The sequence below is a fragment of the Hoplias malabaricus genome, chromosome 3 (genome assembly GCF_029633855.1).
Source record: "Hoplias malabaricus isolate fHopMal1 chromosome 3, fHopMal1.hap1, whole genome shotgun sequence".
Lineage (NCBI taxonomy): Eukaryota > Metazoa > Chordata > Actinopteri > Characiformes > Erythrinidae > Hoplias > Hoplias malabaricus.
In genome coordinates, this window is record NC_089802.1 from 27,506,457 (window position 1) to 27,524,381 (window position 17,925).

Below are 17,925 nucleotides of genomic sequence, written 5' to 3' on the forward strand. Positions count from 1 at the left end.
CATCTGAGAACTGTCAGGACTACTTTTCATCCTGTGCCCTAGTGTCTGTAAATGGGTAAAAGGCTAGGCTTTCTCTCTCTCTGCTCACGGCAGAGAACCACCATCTGGAGGTTTTTAGACAACGGAGAGACTCCAAACGTTGCTCTATTCCTGCTCCATAGGGGGGTCACACTGACTTATTTTTGATGTCTCAGAACACTTAAGGTGGAAATGTCTCCAAACTCAGGAGACGGCTAACTGCATTAGCGACAGTGCTACAAAACGAAACAGTTTGAGTTACATGAGTTTCTGTGGGGATTCAAACAGTGAATTAACACTTACAGACAATTTACACTTCCACCACACCAACAAGATACAGTCATTTATCTCCTGAAATACACCGTTCCATCTTAAAAGATGCTCCGCTTTGGAATGTAAACAACCAGAGAGTACTGCGATTACCCACAAACATAGATGTTTCCTTTAAAGAACCCCTTTTTTGAAGCATGTAGCTAGAGATATAATTTTGAATAAAACTGTATTCTATATAATATTGAAAATTAGGTTATTTGGCATTTATCAGTAGTGGAACATTTTGTGGTTCTGTATAGAACCTTATATGTATATATTTAAATATATTAACCTTTTTAAAGAACCATTTACAGGTTTTCCATTAAAACCAGGCAAAGAACAATGAAAATTAGATTCTTAAACTAATAATATTAGAGGAAAATATTTGTTTTTAAAAATTACAACAAACAACAGCCAAGCAAAGAAGTATTTACGCTGTGGTTCTTTCTGTATTTATTTTTCTATACAGAATCAAGAACGTGGAGAGCGTTCCCTAAGACTCAGGGTTTAGCATCTGTTCGTTTGAGTTTGATCCAAAGTGATGCCACAGCCATCCATAAATGATAGTCCAGGAGAGCATCAGACCTTTCTCTCTTTCTCTCTCTGCGGGGGAGTGTAGGATGGCCCTCTTCCTGCACATCACATGCGTCTGTCACCTGACATAACAAACCTGCTTGCTTAGTGTTCTCCTCCAACTGTGTTATTGCCAAAACAAAAAAAAATAAGGAGACTGTGGGAGAGAACCAGCTTCTCCAGCGTATTCCCTCCAATCCTTCAGCTCCATCCTTCTTCTCTTTTCTCCTCCTTCTCTCATACACCTCCCTTTTCCCTCAGTCCTCCTTCTGTCGCTGCTCCAGAATCCATAAAGTCCACCACCACCACCTGGGCCTCGCCGAGCTTCTTCACACAGCGGCTAACAGCCCTGAGGATGCGCTCCAGACGCCGGTCCAGAGCCTGCAGGTGTGGTTCTGTCAGGACGGGCCGTAGAGGATCGCGACCCAAAGACTCCCTCATCACGTCACTGAGCTGGTATTTGGGGCGAGACAGCAACCGCAGCCTCAGGAGCGTGGAGCGCTTGATACTGGGGAAGGATGAGAAATGTCAGGTGTGTAAGAGCATCTGAGAGTTAATGAAAACTGTGCTTGTAGGGCTCTTTATTTGCCCACTGTGAGAGAGATATTCCCAGGGTCCTATATTCCCAGGGTCCTATATTCCCAGGGTCCTAAATACCCATGGTCCTATATTCCCAGGGTCCTATATTCCCATGGTCCTATATTCCCAGGGTCCTAAATTCCCATGGTCGTATATTACCAGGGTCCTAAATACCCATGGTCCTATATTCCCATGGCCTTAAATTCCCATGGTCCTTTATTCCCAGGGTCCAAAATACCCATGGTCATATATTCCCAGGGTCCTATATTCCCAGGGTCCTATATTCCCATGGCCCTATATTCCCAGGGTTCTATATTTCCAGGGTCCTAAATTCCCATGGCCCTATATTCCAAGAGCCCTATATTCCCAGGGTCCTAAATTCCCTGTATTCTACTGTCCTATTATACTTGGGTTTCTTTTTCCTAGGGTCCTAATTTTCCTGACCCATACCTTCCCAGGTTCCCATTTTTTAGGGTCCTATTTTACTTAAGTTGTATATTTCCCGAGCCCTATATTCTTAGGCACATTTGTCCTCAAGAGCCGTATTGTCCTACATTTGTAAGGTCTCATATGCCCTGGATCCTATAAGCCCTTAGTTCTATCCCCTAGGTCCTTTATTCCTAGGGCCCTATATTCCCAAATCAGAATGACTCCTTGGCCGAATACTCCAACTCTCTCTGAATCTCTGTGAAGATGGACAGTGTGAAATAAGGGAATCCTTACATGCAGCACTGGGTCAGTGGCGCCAGAATGGACATCTCGTCATGGGAGTGCCTCCCAAATCTGAACACAAAGACACATGGGTTTTCCCTAAGCAGAATATTAGCGATTAAACCACAAATAGAAATGTTATGAAAACAGAAAAGCATGAACCCTCTGGCGTTATCCAGGTGCAGCAGAAAGCCTTCGTCTCCAAACCTGGTGAAGATTTCATAGTGGTGTCTGTCCATGTTTCCTGAGATGGAAAAGCAAAGAGTGAGGACTGAAAAGTTGTAGACTGTACAATACGGGTCCATCCTATTTCACTCCTCACACTCTCTGTTTGCCTAGGGGTGGGGGGTGTGCTTTTATTGGGATAAAGGGGTAGGGTGAATTGTTATGGCCTTAACAACTGAGATATTTTAGAGTCAAACTTCAAACCGGTTATTATATATGATTGGGATATGATAAGAATTGGGATTCACCCGATATGTGACACAACAGATGAAACAAAAAATAAAAGCACTGAGTAAATTAAAATGGCAAAAGCAAGAACAGAGAAGAGAACAGAGGTAAAATGGCTAAAATCCAGAGCTTTTAGAGATTTAGCCACGAGAATACAGAGTCACAAACGTGATCTCAAACCTGTGAGGAAGTCGAATATTGCCATGTCAACGATGTTGAGAAGTCTGTTCCCGGAGCTGTAGGGATAGAGTCTCTTGATCATGTTGCAGTACGAGGGATTCACTTCCCACCTGCAGGAGGGAAATAACGACAGGAGTCAAAGAGGGTCTTACAGGTGAACACAAAATAAAATCCAGAGTTTGTGGGAGCTGCTGAACTTGCTCAGGGACACAGGGTATGTTTATGAAGTGCGTACTCCTCTTTCCCGGCGAAGGTGTAGGAGCGAATCCAGGGGTTTGGGATAGAGATCCGGGGAGCGATGCTCAGACCAGGTAAGTAGGCAGACATGGACCCCTCCAGCAGATCTGGGTGTCCACACACTGCGTACTCCGTCTTACACATGTACAAACACTTGGCGAAGAAGCAGGTGTTGTTCGCTGCCCAAGAGACAAAGCAGCGCAGACATATGATTTATTCACCTACGCCGACAATCACCACCTACAGCACTCAGAGAACACCCTTCCTTTATTTCATTTCAGTCACAAACATGAAGTACAAGTTATTTCTGAGGAGAGTACATTTAAGGACGGGGAAAGTCTGAGAAAGCACAAGAGATTAGAAATCTAGAGTTAAATCATGATTAATATACATCATCACAGTCCAATGAAAAACATGTATTTCCAATTTTTGAGAAATTTTATTTTACATCATTTGAACAAAGCAGCTGTCAATAACACTGTATGAAAATTTCATAACGAAAGAACCAATAGAAATGCTTGAAAATTATTTTAAAATAAAGTCTTTTTACATTAACTTCCACTGAAAGTTAAGACATTGTGCTTTTTGTTAGTTACATGTTTTTCACTGGACATTCATTCATTGTCTGTAGCCCTTCTCCAGTTTCGGGCGGCGGTAGGTCCAGAGCTGACCTGGAATCACTGGGTGCAAGTCAGAGACACAACCTGCAGGGGGCGCCAGTCCACTACAGGGTAACACACACTCACACCTTCACACGTAGAGACACTTTAGAGTCGCCAATCCACCTACCAACGTGTGCTTTGGACCATGGGAGAACACCCGCACAGACACAGGGAGAACTCACAGACAGTGACCCAGAGCGGGGCTCCAACCCACAACCCTAGGACCCTGAGGCTCTGTGACAGCGACACTCAACTGTTTAATCGTTTTTACAGACACTTGAGCAGGTGAGAGTTTACCCGGAGAGGTGAAGAAAACGCTGCGGAGGTCATCGCTGTGTGTGATGTGCAAGATGTCTCCCGTTACATTAATGAAGCGTCCAACCACAGGAGGAACTCTCCGGAAATCCAGCACCCTGAGGACATTCACACAGCAATATTTCAATGAAAGACAAAGTAATAGTGAAAATTGTGCAGTATACATCCACAAAAGTGTTGACATCCTACAATAATGAGGGCTTTCCTCTAGTTTAAGGGACCAAAATGTGTGTGTGTGTGTGTGTGTACGTGCACTGATGCTGCTATAGTGTTTAAAGGTGAATTTCTAAGGTTTCCAAGATGGTTTCTAGGTCAGTTGTTTTGATAATTCTGTCAGTGACTAGGTGGTTGTATTTCAGGTATGTAATATTTCAAGTACGTAGTATTTCAGGTGGTTGCCAGGATGCACAGTAAATTCACCCATGTTAAATTAACACTGTCAGTGTAATGATTTAGCACTCGCTGTGTTAACACTAATAGTGTTGATTTAACACTGGTGAATTTACTGCGTGGTTGCTATGGTATTTAAGGCAGTTGCTTAGGTGTGCTTTGTGATTGCTAGGACAGTGTCCATAATATTTCAAATGGTTCCTAATGTTCCCCAAGTGGTTGCTAAGGTGTTGCTAAGAGGTGTCTATGGCATTGCAGATGAAGGCAAAGTTATACTACGTTGTTGCTAGGGCAATTGTTATGGTAATTCACATAGCTGCTAAGGTGCCCCTGGTGGTTGCTTGGGTGTTGCTATCTGGTTGATATGGTCTCAGATTGTTACTAATTACTGCTGTGGTCCCAGGTGGTTGCTAGGGTGTTGCCAGCTCATTCGCTATATTCCCAGGTGGTTGCTATGATCCCATGTGGTCGCTAGATTGTTGTTAGGTGGTTGATATGGTCCCAGGTGGCTGCTAGGGTGTTGCTAACGCGTTTTCTATATCCTGGGTGGTTGCTATGGTCCCAGATGGTTGCTAGGGTGTTGGTAGGTGGTTGCTAGGGTGTTGTTAGTGTATTTGTATGATTATGACATAAAAAGGAGCACAAACGTTTGCACCACATTCATTCCTATGGGGAAATATGTAAACAATGTGTTTTTACAAAGAAAGTGCAATCAGTGAACTGTTTACAAACACACATTGTCCTGTCATCCAAATTCAACTGAAAAATTTGGATTTGTAATGGGTCCATATCTCAAGAAGTGTGAGAAGAGTTAGCAGAGGAAAAAAAAAAGGAATAAAGAAATATTATAATAATATAAAACAGAAAACAACAAATTGGGGTCTGCTCCTGAATGTGGAAGGTACTTATCGCAACTTGAATAGTGTGTGTAGTAACAACTGAGAAACTGCTGGCTTTCCATGATATGAACCCTTTAAAATTCGGTGAAGAGGACGATGAAAACTGAGATGCAAATGTGCCCACGTTGTTAAACTAAAACAAACATTCTGATAGTAAGAAGTTATACGCCACATGACATTTTCCCCTCAAGGCTTCACATTAAAGCTGACTGTTAGCGAGACTCAGGCCGCAGGTGACTCCCTCCTCTGTAATTTCGCGCTTTCATAATGAAAGCTCTGTCTCAAGTCTAATCACGCCTCGTCGGTGGAGCCTGTCTCATTAAAGCGCTAGCCTGGCACTACGTGATCCTCAGAGACAGGCTTTGGTGCTGCAATACTGAAGCTGTTTGTCTCAACACGCTTTAGAAGTTGTGCAAACAGTTTAGTGCTCAGCAGAGCCCCACAGAGCATTGGGAAACATGATCTATGTTTAATTGTAGCTTTACAACAAGGCTAAAGGTGGTTTCCCATGTGCTCGCCTCTTATACTAATTCACCATTCCACCTTACGTGCTGTTGCATTACAGAAACATGCAGAAATTCACTCAAATTTTTTTATTTCTTAAGTTAACAGAAGTGCAGACATGCGCTTGGGTGGCTGCTGGAGGTGGTGCTACTGGGGCCAACAGGGGGCACTGTCCTTCAAATCCTCTCTGAGGTCATCAGAGACCCCTGGGTATTTCTGGGTGTGACCAAGATGTTTGATTAAATCTGACCCCGTGGTCTCTCCCTAAGGCCCCCTGACCTACCCTACAACCCTTTTCCAAAAGTGACATAGTGCAGTTTCTGCAGTGCTGAACCCGGAGCAGTAAAGACAGAGGCTCTGTTCTCTCAGCTCAGTGGAGCATAAAAATTATCTTAAGCTGTGATTTTGAGGTAAAAATATCACATAGTGTTCCTTTAATTAATGCCAGAACTTTTGCAACTCTTACTATTACCCCACTTAAGGTGGAAAGCAAAACCTGAATTTAAGGCAAGTGATGAGCTGTAACGGTGGTGTGGGTGGTCTGACAGCTCTTCGTTCTAAGTTTATCGCAGCACACCTTTAGGACTAGAATACACAGCGAGAGGGAAAAGCACTCATTACAGAGGAGGCTCTTCTGAATAACTGCTCATTTCCAGACACCGAGACAGTCGCCAGCATCCGACGAGTCAGCTTTCCACCTCTACAGGTTTATCTTCAACCACCATGCTGGAAATAATCCTCTTTTTAACTGCTAACTCTGCCCTGTGTGAGAAGTCCTGCTGGAAATGAAATCCGAAATGTGTACAGGAATGTTTACAGACTGGCCACAAGGTCTGAGCAATGCTGAGGGTAAAGGTCACTTTGTGGTATTCTAGGCTTCTGCAGTAAATGTTGTGATATCTGAAAAACGTGTACAAACATAAACTACTCCCAAATGGAGTGATTTATCATTCATTTAACAGTCTGTTTAGAGAAGGAATTAAATTGAAAACTTTGTGGGAGCTGGAGGTGGTGGAATGGGGAAATTAAAACATGATATAATTGATTAAATATTTTTTTCCACTTGTTAGAGCACAGAGACACCACCAAAGATCAGAAGACATTTTAAAGATGTGTCAAAATTCATTACATTTCAATAGAAGATTATGTTTTCACCGTAACAAGGAATTTTTCCTTTTCCCAGAGTATCCTTACTCAGAATCCCTTCTTTGGGCACAGCACCTGCTGAATTATGTTCATAATTATGATGTTCCCACTGGCCTTTTGCGCTATACCCTCCTATATTGCAGAGAATATTCACCAAACTCTTATTTTGGCATGCCCTTATTCCTCTAAACACTGAAAGGACATCTGTGATTGCTAAAAGCATGTAGTAAATCAATCATCGACTGTTTTGAAGCTCAATTGCATATTAAACACATAAAATATTGTGGCTGATAAAGGAGCAATTGATCATTTTTCCAATGATAGTTCTTCACGCTGTGAGACTGGGTTGTTATATTGACATCTAGTGGCCGGAATGTATCAGAAGTTCTGCACTAAACCTCCATGAAGGGGACCCCCTCTATGAAGCATAAACATCCGTGGACAACAAAGCTGTTTGATTTAAAACAAATGTAAAAATTATTAATCACATTTATGGTTTTGATGTATTGTTTGCCCCACTTTTTGTGTGAGAAAATGACAGACTGCTCCTTTAAAGCCAAGATATTCTCAAATTATATATGAAAAAAAAAAAAACACTGAACCTGTCCAGATGAAACGAGGCAATCTCTGCATTGTGTCTCTGGAAATCAACGAAATAAAATAAGTCCTCAGGTGTCTCCTCGTATCTCTCCTGTCTGAAAGAACAGGCACAGACGTTTACAGCATGCACCTATACGTCCACTACATGGTGTTATTATATTCAGGCTTACCTCTTTGGTTTAAACATGGCTTTCCCAAAGTCTTGCAACTTCAGGGCCAGCTTCAGATGATGTCCACTTGGCTTCACCACTGACGAGGAGATACAAATCTGGTGTTACATCATACACTGTGGTATTTTCCAAACAGATGACACCATTGTCATTTACTGTCTCTGTTCTTTCATTTCCAGTCAAAACAGGCATTAAGTTAAGGGTTCATTTCTGTGTCAGCGAAAAAGCACTAAACTTGGGTCACAGAAAATTACACACAGCCCTCAACAACTAAATATAATAGCATTTATCTCAGTATTTACTGTGTCCGCACTTCATTTTGCCTTTATTTTACTTTGTCCTGATCAGACTGTGCAGGTCCCTGAGCCAGATTTCACACACTCACAACTGTAGACAGTATCACCCACTCACTCACACACTCATACAGTGACAGGGAGAACACAGAAGTCCTCACAGACAATAACCCGAGGTGAGGGTTGAACAAAGGATCATAGCCTCATAATAGCTGCCATCAAATCCTTACAGCAATGTTGTGGCAAGAAGTGTAAAGCCTCCCCAGTGAAGTAAAGACTGTTGCAGCATCATTTAAGAAAACACTCCTGTTGAGTACCCTTCATTTCAGGATTCATAGGGTGTGTCTCAGTAAATAATGAGCTGCCTTGTTCCCTACTCCCTACAAAGGCAGCTCTGTGTAGATTAAGCAGCATTTTAACCAAAATCTTAAAGACCTTGTAGAACCTGATTAGACCTGATCCCTCCTTCTGCTAACATTTCTCAAGAAAAGAAAGTCTTCCAAAAGCACTTTTACAGCTAACACAAGCTAAACAGTAAGCTAGCTAGGCAGCTAATTGGAACAACAGCTCGAGCTAGCAGAGCGGGTTTTTAGGGTATAGCTCTAGCCTACAAATTCCTTCAATCTGTCAAAGATTACCAAATGACATAAATGAACTGAAGTAAATAAAAAAATGTATATATGATTCCAGTTTCTATGTGTATTGTTATCTTTAGTCTTATCTAACGCATCTCAGAGCTAATCTTACAGTGGGAGAATTAAGAGTTCCAGTGGTTTATGCTGCTGTGTTTTGGAGAGAGTGCAGGCTTTTGGCAGCAGTATTTTAATTATATGGGGTGTTTTTAAAACTGGTGCTTGGTTTGCCCTGTGCTGAACTGGTGGTGTTTCCTGTGCTTTTGTCTGAGGTTGTGGAGTGCCATGGAACGCAGCTTTAAACTCTAAACCACAGCGTGGGAGCCTTCTTTTAGCTTTTCTCTCTCGCTTTCTTTCTCATTTTAATAGTTTACAACTGCCTCCTTGCTCCAAAAGAGGTGACTCATGAATCAGCACCAAACGTCAAGATACTGCACCAAACACAAAAGAAACACAACAAAGCAGTCCAAAAATATAACAAAGCTATTTATATTGAGTTACACTATCCATCACTCCAGTACAGAGCCCCTAAGGTACCTTTCCACAAAATAATAAATAAATAAATAAATAAATAAATAAGGTAAAAACACAAAATAATAGGTTATTATTGAGGCCACAAAACATATTTTGTGGCCAGGAAATAATATATTCATTCATTCATTGTTTGTAAGCCCTTATTCAATTCAGGGTCACGGTAGGGAATCACTGGGCGCAAGGCAGGAAAACACTATGGAGGGGTGCCAGTCCTTTGAAAAAAATATTGTGTCCACAAAATAATATATTTGAAAATTTAATATTTTGAGCCACGGCACGGTGGCGCAGAAGGTAGTATTGCAGTCACACAGCTTCAGGGACCTAGAGGTTGTGGGTGTTTTTTCCCACTCCAGGTGACTGTCTGTGAGGAGTTGGTGTGTTCTCCCCGTGTCCGCGTGGGTTTCCTCCGGGTGCTCCGGTTTCCTCCCACAGTCCAAAAACACACGTTGGTAGGTGGATTGGCGACTCAAAAGTGTCCGTAGGTGTGAGTGTGTGAGTGAATGTGTGAGTGTGTGTGTTTCCCTGTGAAGGACTGGCGCTCCCACCAGGGTGAATTCCCGCCTTGTGCCCAATGATTCAAGGTAGGCTCTGGACCCACCGCAACCCTGAACTGGATAAGCGGTTACAGTTAATGAATGAATGAATATTTTGAGCCCACAAAATAATACATTATCTCCATGTATTATTTTGTGGTTTCAATGTATTATTTCATGAACTCAGTATATACTTTGTGGCTTCCAAATATTACTTTGTGTCCACAATATATAATTTCATTGCCACAATGTATTATTTTAGGGATACACCTTATTAGAAATAACCACAATCGCACCTTAGGTGCTCCATACTCCAGAGATTTCAATGCTTGGTTGAAATGCTTAATGTTTGGTATTGAGCATCGTGTCCTTTATATCTGGGTCAGTGCGTCCCAGCACCTTAGCATTAACTATTTCAATACAGGGCCCAAATATTAGCATATTATTTCATACAATTTTTCATTTTTAATACCTTAGAATTTAACAGGCAGCTGTTTTAGGCCTACAGTCATTTTAAAGCTTGAATAGCTGATCTCTGTCTGATGAGCCGTCATTCAAAATTAGTCCAGGCAGAATGTACATATGCTGTAGTTTGTGACATCACAAAAACACAGAATGGCAAACTTAGATTCCATATATGGACCAGGGAGTGAACAGTACACTTTGAAAGTGTTTTAAGGCGTTATGGTGTCATGTTTCTTGGAAATAACTTCAACATCAGTAACTCTGAACAGAGAGAGGGTTTCAGGGGTTAAATGATGAACAGAAAAGATAGAGATTCGCTGGAAATGAAGGGGAATTTTTCTGGAGAAAGGAAGCCACTGGAAGCTTGTGTGAAGGGGCCTGTTTGGTTTTGGGGGAAATGTGGCTGACTCTGATTCCAAACTTAAATAACTCCTCACTTCAGAGTAATTGACTTTTACAAACCATTTGTTTGTAGCTGTAAGGTTTCTGTGGCTCAGGCAGTAGCTGCTATAAAAGAGCACAGTGCTGTAATATTATTTCGTAGAAACCCAGTGGCTGTTTACTCTGCACCGCTGCCTAAAGAGAATTTTTTATTTGTTTATTTCTTTGGTCAGACTTCAGACCCCAGTCTTCACCTTAAAGGAGAACTGCACCTATTTCATTCACAGGGTTTGGATGTGAAAAGTTTAATCTTCATGTGTACTCTCCACCTCCATAGTGACCTCCACCCATCTAAAGACCTTCATAAGGGATGATGATGATGCCCTGTATGATCATTTCATGAATGGATTTTGGACCAAACCTTTGTTAAATCTTTAGCAGAAACAGCTTCCTAAACATCAGCTGAGCAACTTTTAGAGAAGAACGTCTGGTTCCATTCACCACCATTGTAAATTTATCCTGAAGCATTTCACGCCAACAAGCCACTCTCCCTCTTTCACACTGTGTACATCTCAGCATTAATTATGCAAAGGATTTTTCAAATTTAAGTAGAATTACTCCTTCAAACCCATTAAATCTAATGCTTACAACGTGGGGAAGATGTCAAAACATAGAACATAAAACATCTTATATATGTAAATATATGTGAACTTTAAACTTCAAATACTACAGACGCATAGACGAATAGACATGAAAGCTATAATGGATTTTGTTCTCTTCCAAGTCAAAAGATTGTTTACGTAAAAATGAACACAGGACAATGTTGATCACAGCATACCTTGTGTGCAGTCACAAATTCCCTTTAAGGCTTTTTCATCTTGAGTATAATCTGAAAGAGATCAGGCATCAGACTTTAACTCCTCTGACAGAGCACATCAGGTCACACTTCAGCCATCCACTGTTTAAAACCACACAGTTAGTCCGGGAGATAGTGCTTTAAACACTGAGCCAAATACACACTCACTTCACATGTTCACATTACACTTTTAATAACATTTCCCTGATTAAAGCTGGAGAGTCCCAACCCCTACATTTAGCTCCATTATTCAACCCCATTATTCCAGTCAGTGTGATAGTGTGTGTGAATGTGGCGGTTTAACCTAGTGCCGGGCGATGTGAGCGCAAATCAATATCGCGTTTATTTGTACATTTTACCATGATTACGATTAATGAACGATTATTTTGTGTTTGTATTTATGACCCTCACATTTCAGTGACGAGGCTTGTGCTGTAAATATGCTCCAGTGTTAAAGCTGGGATATTTCTGTAATGTCGCTGGGAGCTTGTTCCTCTCTTGTTTTCTGAGCACTGTTTATATTTGGGATGTGATTGTGCTTTAGCTGAAATTGTTCTCTCTCAGTGTTTACATTTGACTTCTTTTTGTTCAGTGTCATCTTAATTAAAGTCAAAACACAGCACGTTCGAACCACAGCTGTGTATACAAGCTGCTTGAGTCGCTCGGTCGGCCTCTGCGTTTAGGTTCTCCTCCATGTGGCAGATAGGGGGCAGAATCACGTGACTACAGTTTGGTAGCGTGGTTTTAAAGGGACAGTACATTAACACACAGTGGGGACATAATAGAATAAAAATAATCGATGAATGTAGATTTCGATTAGTTTTTGATTAATTGCCCAGCCCTAGTTTAACCCTTTCCACATCTCTCCTGGTGACAGTCCAGTGTTATTAAGTTATTGTCCAGACCCTAGTTTTAGAGGTTAATCAATACTCCATTTTTTAAATCAAATGTGCTAGTGATTTAAGAAATCAATACGATCAGGTGCCTAAGACTGTTGCACGGTATTGTACATGTTTAAAAATGGGTAACACCATGTAAATAGTAACCTGCTCCAATGATGTTTGCGCTCTGCATGTCCTGCAGTAACAGGTCGATGTTGTGGTCATCTCTGGAGTAAAGGGCATATCGGTTAATCCCCAAGTGGAATTTCAGCCAGCTAGCGTCAGGGTCAAATGTCACCATCTGCTCGGGGACAGAGATGTTGGATGCCGCTGCAGCGTTGATGTATAGCTTCTGTTGTCTGGAAATGAGAGACCACACATTGCTACGTTTATACTATCCAAAACATGCATGGGCTAGGAGGGTGCAGAGCCCACTTTGGCACAAGTTGGAGTGGTGATTGTGATCTAGGAATAATCATTCCCATCAGCTCCTGACCTCACTGATGTTTATGTAATTGAATACCATCATATCCTCACAGCAGTGTTATCGTCCTGTGCAGCGACAGATGAGCTACTGTCTCTGACTTTACATCTACAAGGTGGACCAACAAGGGAGGAGTGTCTCACAGAGTGGACAGTGAGTGGACACAGGGTTTAAAAACTCCAGCAGCACTGCTGTGTCTGATCCACTCGCACCAGCACAACACACACTAACACACCACCACCACGTCAGTGTCACTGCAGCGCTGAGAATGATCCCCACCACATCACACCTGCTCTGTGGGGGTCCTGAGTGCTGAAGAACAGGGGGAAAGGGAAATTGTGACAGGCTCAGGGTGAGGTTTGGCCTTCACTGACACACATGTAAATAGTGCACTGATTGATGACGGACTCCTAACAAGGTGATTATTGCCTTCCACAGCTCCTCGCAATCAGTAAAGCTGACCTCAGCGAAGCCACAGACCACAGGCCAGAGACAGGTTGTACAACAAAGCCAGATATAGAAAATGATGAATGCGTTTCTTTAGTTTTTATTTTGGTCCTCTTAATTGTGCAATCAAATTCCTCCAGTTTTATTCTATTTCTGGACACTCTCAAGGTTTAAAAAAGGTCACTTTTTCACCACCTGGTCCCTACACTATTTGATTAGACTTGGCTTTCCTGCTTTTCTGTTAGATAAATTTGTTGGTTCTGGTACCTAGAACCGGGTTCCTTTTCATTACCTGCCCTATCAAGTTCCCAAGAACTAAACCAAGACGTGTAAACCTTGTCCAGAGAGCGCCGTCACTTTAAGCCACGCAATGGAAGCATTAGAATTTTTTCCTTCCTTGTTGCAGTGTCCAGCTGTCGCTGCATTATTTCGTCGGCCACCAAGGAGCGTTTGAACCTCTTCAAAAGACCACGGTGTAATTTTACGAGCTGCCGTCATGAGTCGGATAAAAACAAACGCGATCTCTGCTGCAGCTGGAGATTTTACAGATGGAGAGTTGGTGCTGGACGTCTGCGTTGCGTCGCGTAGAGTGACGACTCTCTCGGGACAATCAGGCAAGGTTTATACGCTACGGTTTAGTCCCTACTCGGCTCACTCTGAACCACGAGAGAACAGCCACTAAACAAGAACACTCTTCCAGAACCAGGACCTGATTTACCTGGTGGAGGAGGAGAGAAGACTGGCTGAGTTGAGTAAGAACCCTGCAGAGGAAAATCGCCAGTAGTGGGCTGGATGTTTCAATATTCAGTATTATCAGTTTTAATCATGGCTGCCCCCATGTGGGTGACCCACTCTATGGAAAACATAAGTAAATTCATGGCCCTGGGATCTACACCAAACTGTAAATGTAGTAATAAAATGAAATAATAATTATGAATAGTACATTAACACATTCCTAAATTCCATTTGCTACTTTTTGATGATAAAAATGATAGATGGCTCCTTTAAGTTCAAGATGGCCAGCTGTCCTCAGTTGGGTCTCAGCTGGGGGTGAGTGATCACACCTCCCACTGACAGGCAGCACGCAGAGAGAGAGAGAGAGAGAGAGAAATCCCTGTCTGTGTTTTCTTACGGGTTTCTACACAGGGGGCAGGGGAAACGCTAACACGCTGCTCACGCTCTGTGCTCCTGCTGTGTTATATGCACGTGCTCAGAGAAGCTACAGATCTGCTGAAGTGCTGCAAACCTCATCAGTAAATAGAGGTTATTTACATTTCCCCGATCTGAGCGGCCTCGGGCTGAGATATGATCCTCTTACGGACACCAGGTTCCAGCTTTTTTCAGAATTCAGCGAGATTTTCAGAGCCACGTCAGACTGAGGAGCAGCTGTGAGAACATCCGCCGCTGACGGAAAGAAGGGACATTGACTGAGAGTTGGCTTCTTTGTGGATGTCAGCGACCCCAGTGCGCAAGCACACACACACACACACACACAACCAGATGGCCCAAGAGATTTAATTGTAATCAATAACTAACTAGCATTAAATGAACAGGAGCAGAGGTGTGACAAGGTGAGTGTGTGTGAGAGATTGTGAGTGACTGGGTGACTGTGAGACTGTGTGTGTGTGTGTGTGTGTGTGTGTGAGTGAGTGACTGTGAGACTGTGTGTGTGTGTGTGTGTGAGACTGTGTGTGTGACTGTGTGTGTTTGTGTGTGTGTGTGAGTTACTGGGTGACTGTGAGGGTGTGTGTGTGTGAGTGACTGGGTGACTGTGAGGGTGTGTGTGTGTGTGTGTGTGTGACTGGCTGTCTGTCTGTGTGTGTGTGTGTGTGTGTGTGTGTGTGTGTGTGTGTGACTGGCTGTGAGTCTCTGTGATGCCCAGCCTGAGTTACACCCAGAAATCCTGGGTAGGCTCTATATCCACAGATCAGGATGTGTTTTTAGAATATGAATGAATGAATGAATGATTGAATGAATGAAGTGCAGCTGGTCATTGTAATGTATATAATTTTAAATCTGTGTCAGTTTCATATCAGTCAGGCCTTAAACAACCTTGGGAATGTCAACACACCCCAGATAGAGCTCAGGGCCAGTGACGTAGTGGACATTGTCACTGGGGGGAGTGTAAACACTCAGCGTTGAAGGTTTACAAGGAAACTAACCCTGGACTTGTTGACATGTTGAATCCTCTTTTTCCCCTTATCTTTGTGATAACACAGCACAGAAATACGGGTCAAACACGTACTGCCTCTGCAGAGTCGGCCCTGTCCACTCCGTCTATGAGAGGTGTGAGGCTGTGGAGAGGGGCTGAGAGCTACCTCTCACTGTGTGGAAGAATCTAAACAGTGTAAAGGAGTTTGTTCATTTTTCTTCTGTGTTTGGTTTAAAGCTACTTTTTATTTTTAATTTGCACACGTCTCTTGGCGCTTGATCTGAAGTCATTATTCTGTCACATTTATCCCAGTGCCTTTACAATCTGGTGAAAGAGTGACAGAAACACTTCATCCAGTCATCATTCATTCATTCATTCATCACCTGTAAGCAGTTCATCTTGTTCAGGGTGTACCCAGAATCAGTGGTCGAAAGACAGGACAGTCACTCACACACTCACTCAGTCACTCACATGCTCATCCAGTCACTCACACACTCACACTCTCATCCAGTCACTCACCCAGTCACTCACACGCCAATCCAGCCACTCACACGCTCACCCAGTCACCCACACACTCACACAGTCATCCACTCACTCGCAGTCACTCACACACTCATCCAGTCACTCACACACTCATCCAGTCACTCACACACTCATCCAGTCATTCACACACTCATTCAGCCATACACACTCACCCAGTCACCCACACACTCACTCACATACTCACCCAGTCACCCACACACAGTCACTCACACACTCACCCAGTCACTCACACGCTCATCCAGTCATTCACACGCTCATCCAGCCATACACAATCACCCAGTCACCCACACACTCACTCACACACTCACCCAGTCACCCAGTCACCCACCCACTTTGCTGCCCATTACATTCTGTGTAAATCCAATGATGATGGTTTAGGCGTCATCATTGGTTAAAGGTGTAAGGTGTAAGGGTCAGAAGTCTTTTAACCCTGAAGTGACCACTTCAGAAATTAGAGCGACGATGCGCACTCACCTCTCCCAGCGGGTCACTTTCCTCCTGTAGTAGCTCATCAGCTCGTCCTCCTGCAGCAGCCTCTCATCCGGGGTGAGCTCTGGGAGATGGATGTTGTACAGGGGGTGAGCAAACAGCTTCTCCAGCTTGGACGCCTGCTCTGGGACTTTTGTGGTCAAGGTCCATTTTTGAGAGATTTGTCCCCTGTAAAATCGTCCCTCAGCGCTGATGTTAAACCCCAGGCAGGTGCAGCTCATCCTGGGCAGGTGATACCAGGCTCTCAGCTTTGGAAAGAGGACAAAATACACATCAGCTGCCAGGACCGTGGTCAAGGTGACGGCCAGCAGGAACCTGTCCTTCCTCATTTCTGCAGATCTTTGGACTTGTCAGCGTTTGTTGTGGTGGTGTAAAAGTACCCTCAAAGGGGGCCCAGTGGTCTCAAACACCCATGATGCACAATAAATAAATATACACCACAGGAACGGAGCATCTTTTCACTTGAGAAGTCAGACTTGCACTTGTTCCTGAGCAAAGAGGTTCTTCTCATGATCTAGATATGGTTTACACCAAGACACCGCTTGTGTTGATGACGTCACTCTCTGTTTGATGTTTCCCCCCACTTCTTAGAAAGTAGAAAATCCATAATCATGGGTTCTTCTGTGAGTGAAGGTCATTATTGGAGTCCGTGCCTTGCTCTACTTGTCTTACAATCTCCCTCCACCTTACAGGGCTCTTCTCTTCTGGAGCTGGTCTAAGAAGGTAGGTCATCCACTCGCTGGGTTCTCTTGAAGACAATCTCTGGATTGTCTGGATCTTCAGGTTGGGATTTTCTGAAAACAAAGGCAATCCCTAGTCTGGGTTCTTCTGTGAGCTCTGACAATTTCAAGAGGATCAGATCCCACTTTTTGCTGAGCCTAGATGATCTCAGGAGCTCCGCCTACCACGCTCAGGATCCTCTGTGAATGAAGCCAGGTTCAGGCTGGTCTGATTGCACCTGTTGATGATTTTCGAGGGTCTTGGATGGTAGGCAGTGCACTAGGCTGGGATCTTCTCATTGGTACGTGTTTCCAGTTTGGAATTGAGGTGTTTTCTTCGGTGGATCTGCTCCCCCTGTAGCTGTGAACTGAGGTGGAGTGAGTCTTTGAGTCTTTGTATGCCTTCGTTCTCTCCCTGTCTCCGTCTCTCTCCTCTCTCGGCTGGATATATACACTCCTCTCGCTTCTGGGCACATCTCCAGCTGCACCTTCCTCCTTCCTATGAAGGAACAGCCTCTGGTCAAATACACATGCTCACAGAGAGAGGGAGTGAGAGTGACAGAGAGAGAGAGATAGAGAGAGAGAGAGAGAGAGAGAGAGAGAGGGAGGGAGGACCCACAATCTCTCAAGAGTCGACATAAACAAGTCGAGAGCTCCTACCTTGTGTTTTCATTCGCAGAAATGACAGGGAATGTGGCAGCGCTCTATTTTTTATATTTGCGTTTTGCCTGAAGAGGGGAACAGCTGAAATTTTGCATGTGGCCTGG

The 17,925-nt window shown here is 43.4% G+C and overlaps 1 protein-coding gene across 1 annotated transcript; it reads right to left on the reverse strand.

Annotated features, from left to right (window-relative positions):
* Positions 1 to 769: 769 nt before the first annotated feature.
* On the reverse strand, positions 770 to 17,925 carry fam20a (FAM20A golgi associated secretory pathway pseudokinase). Its single transcript, XM_066665856.1, has 12 exons — positions 17,819 to 17,925; positions 16,425 to 17,657; positions 12,490 to 12,683; positions 11,426 to 11,476; positions 7,750 to 7,828; positions 7,582 to 7,674; positions 4,023 to 4,138; positions 3,062 to 3,242; positions 2,827 to 2,936; positions 2,356 to 2,437; positions 2,206 to 2,265; positions 770 to 1,411 (listed from the first exon to the last, which is right to left on the reverse strand). The coding sequence occupies exons 2-12, from the start codon at positions 16,766 to 16,768 to the stop codon at positions 1,141 to 1,143; spliced, it is 1,581 nt and encodes a 526-aa protein (XP_066521953.1). The 5' UTR covers positions 16,769 to 17,657; positions 17,819 to 17,925; the 3' UTR covers positions 770 to 1,140.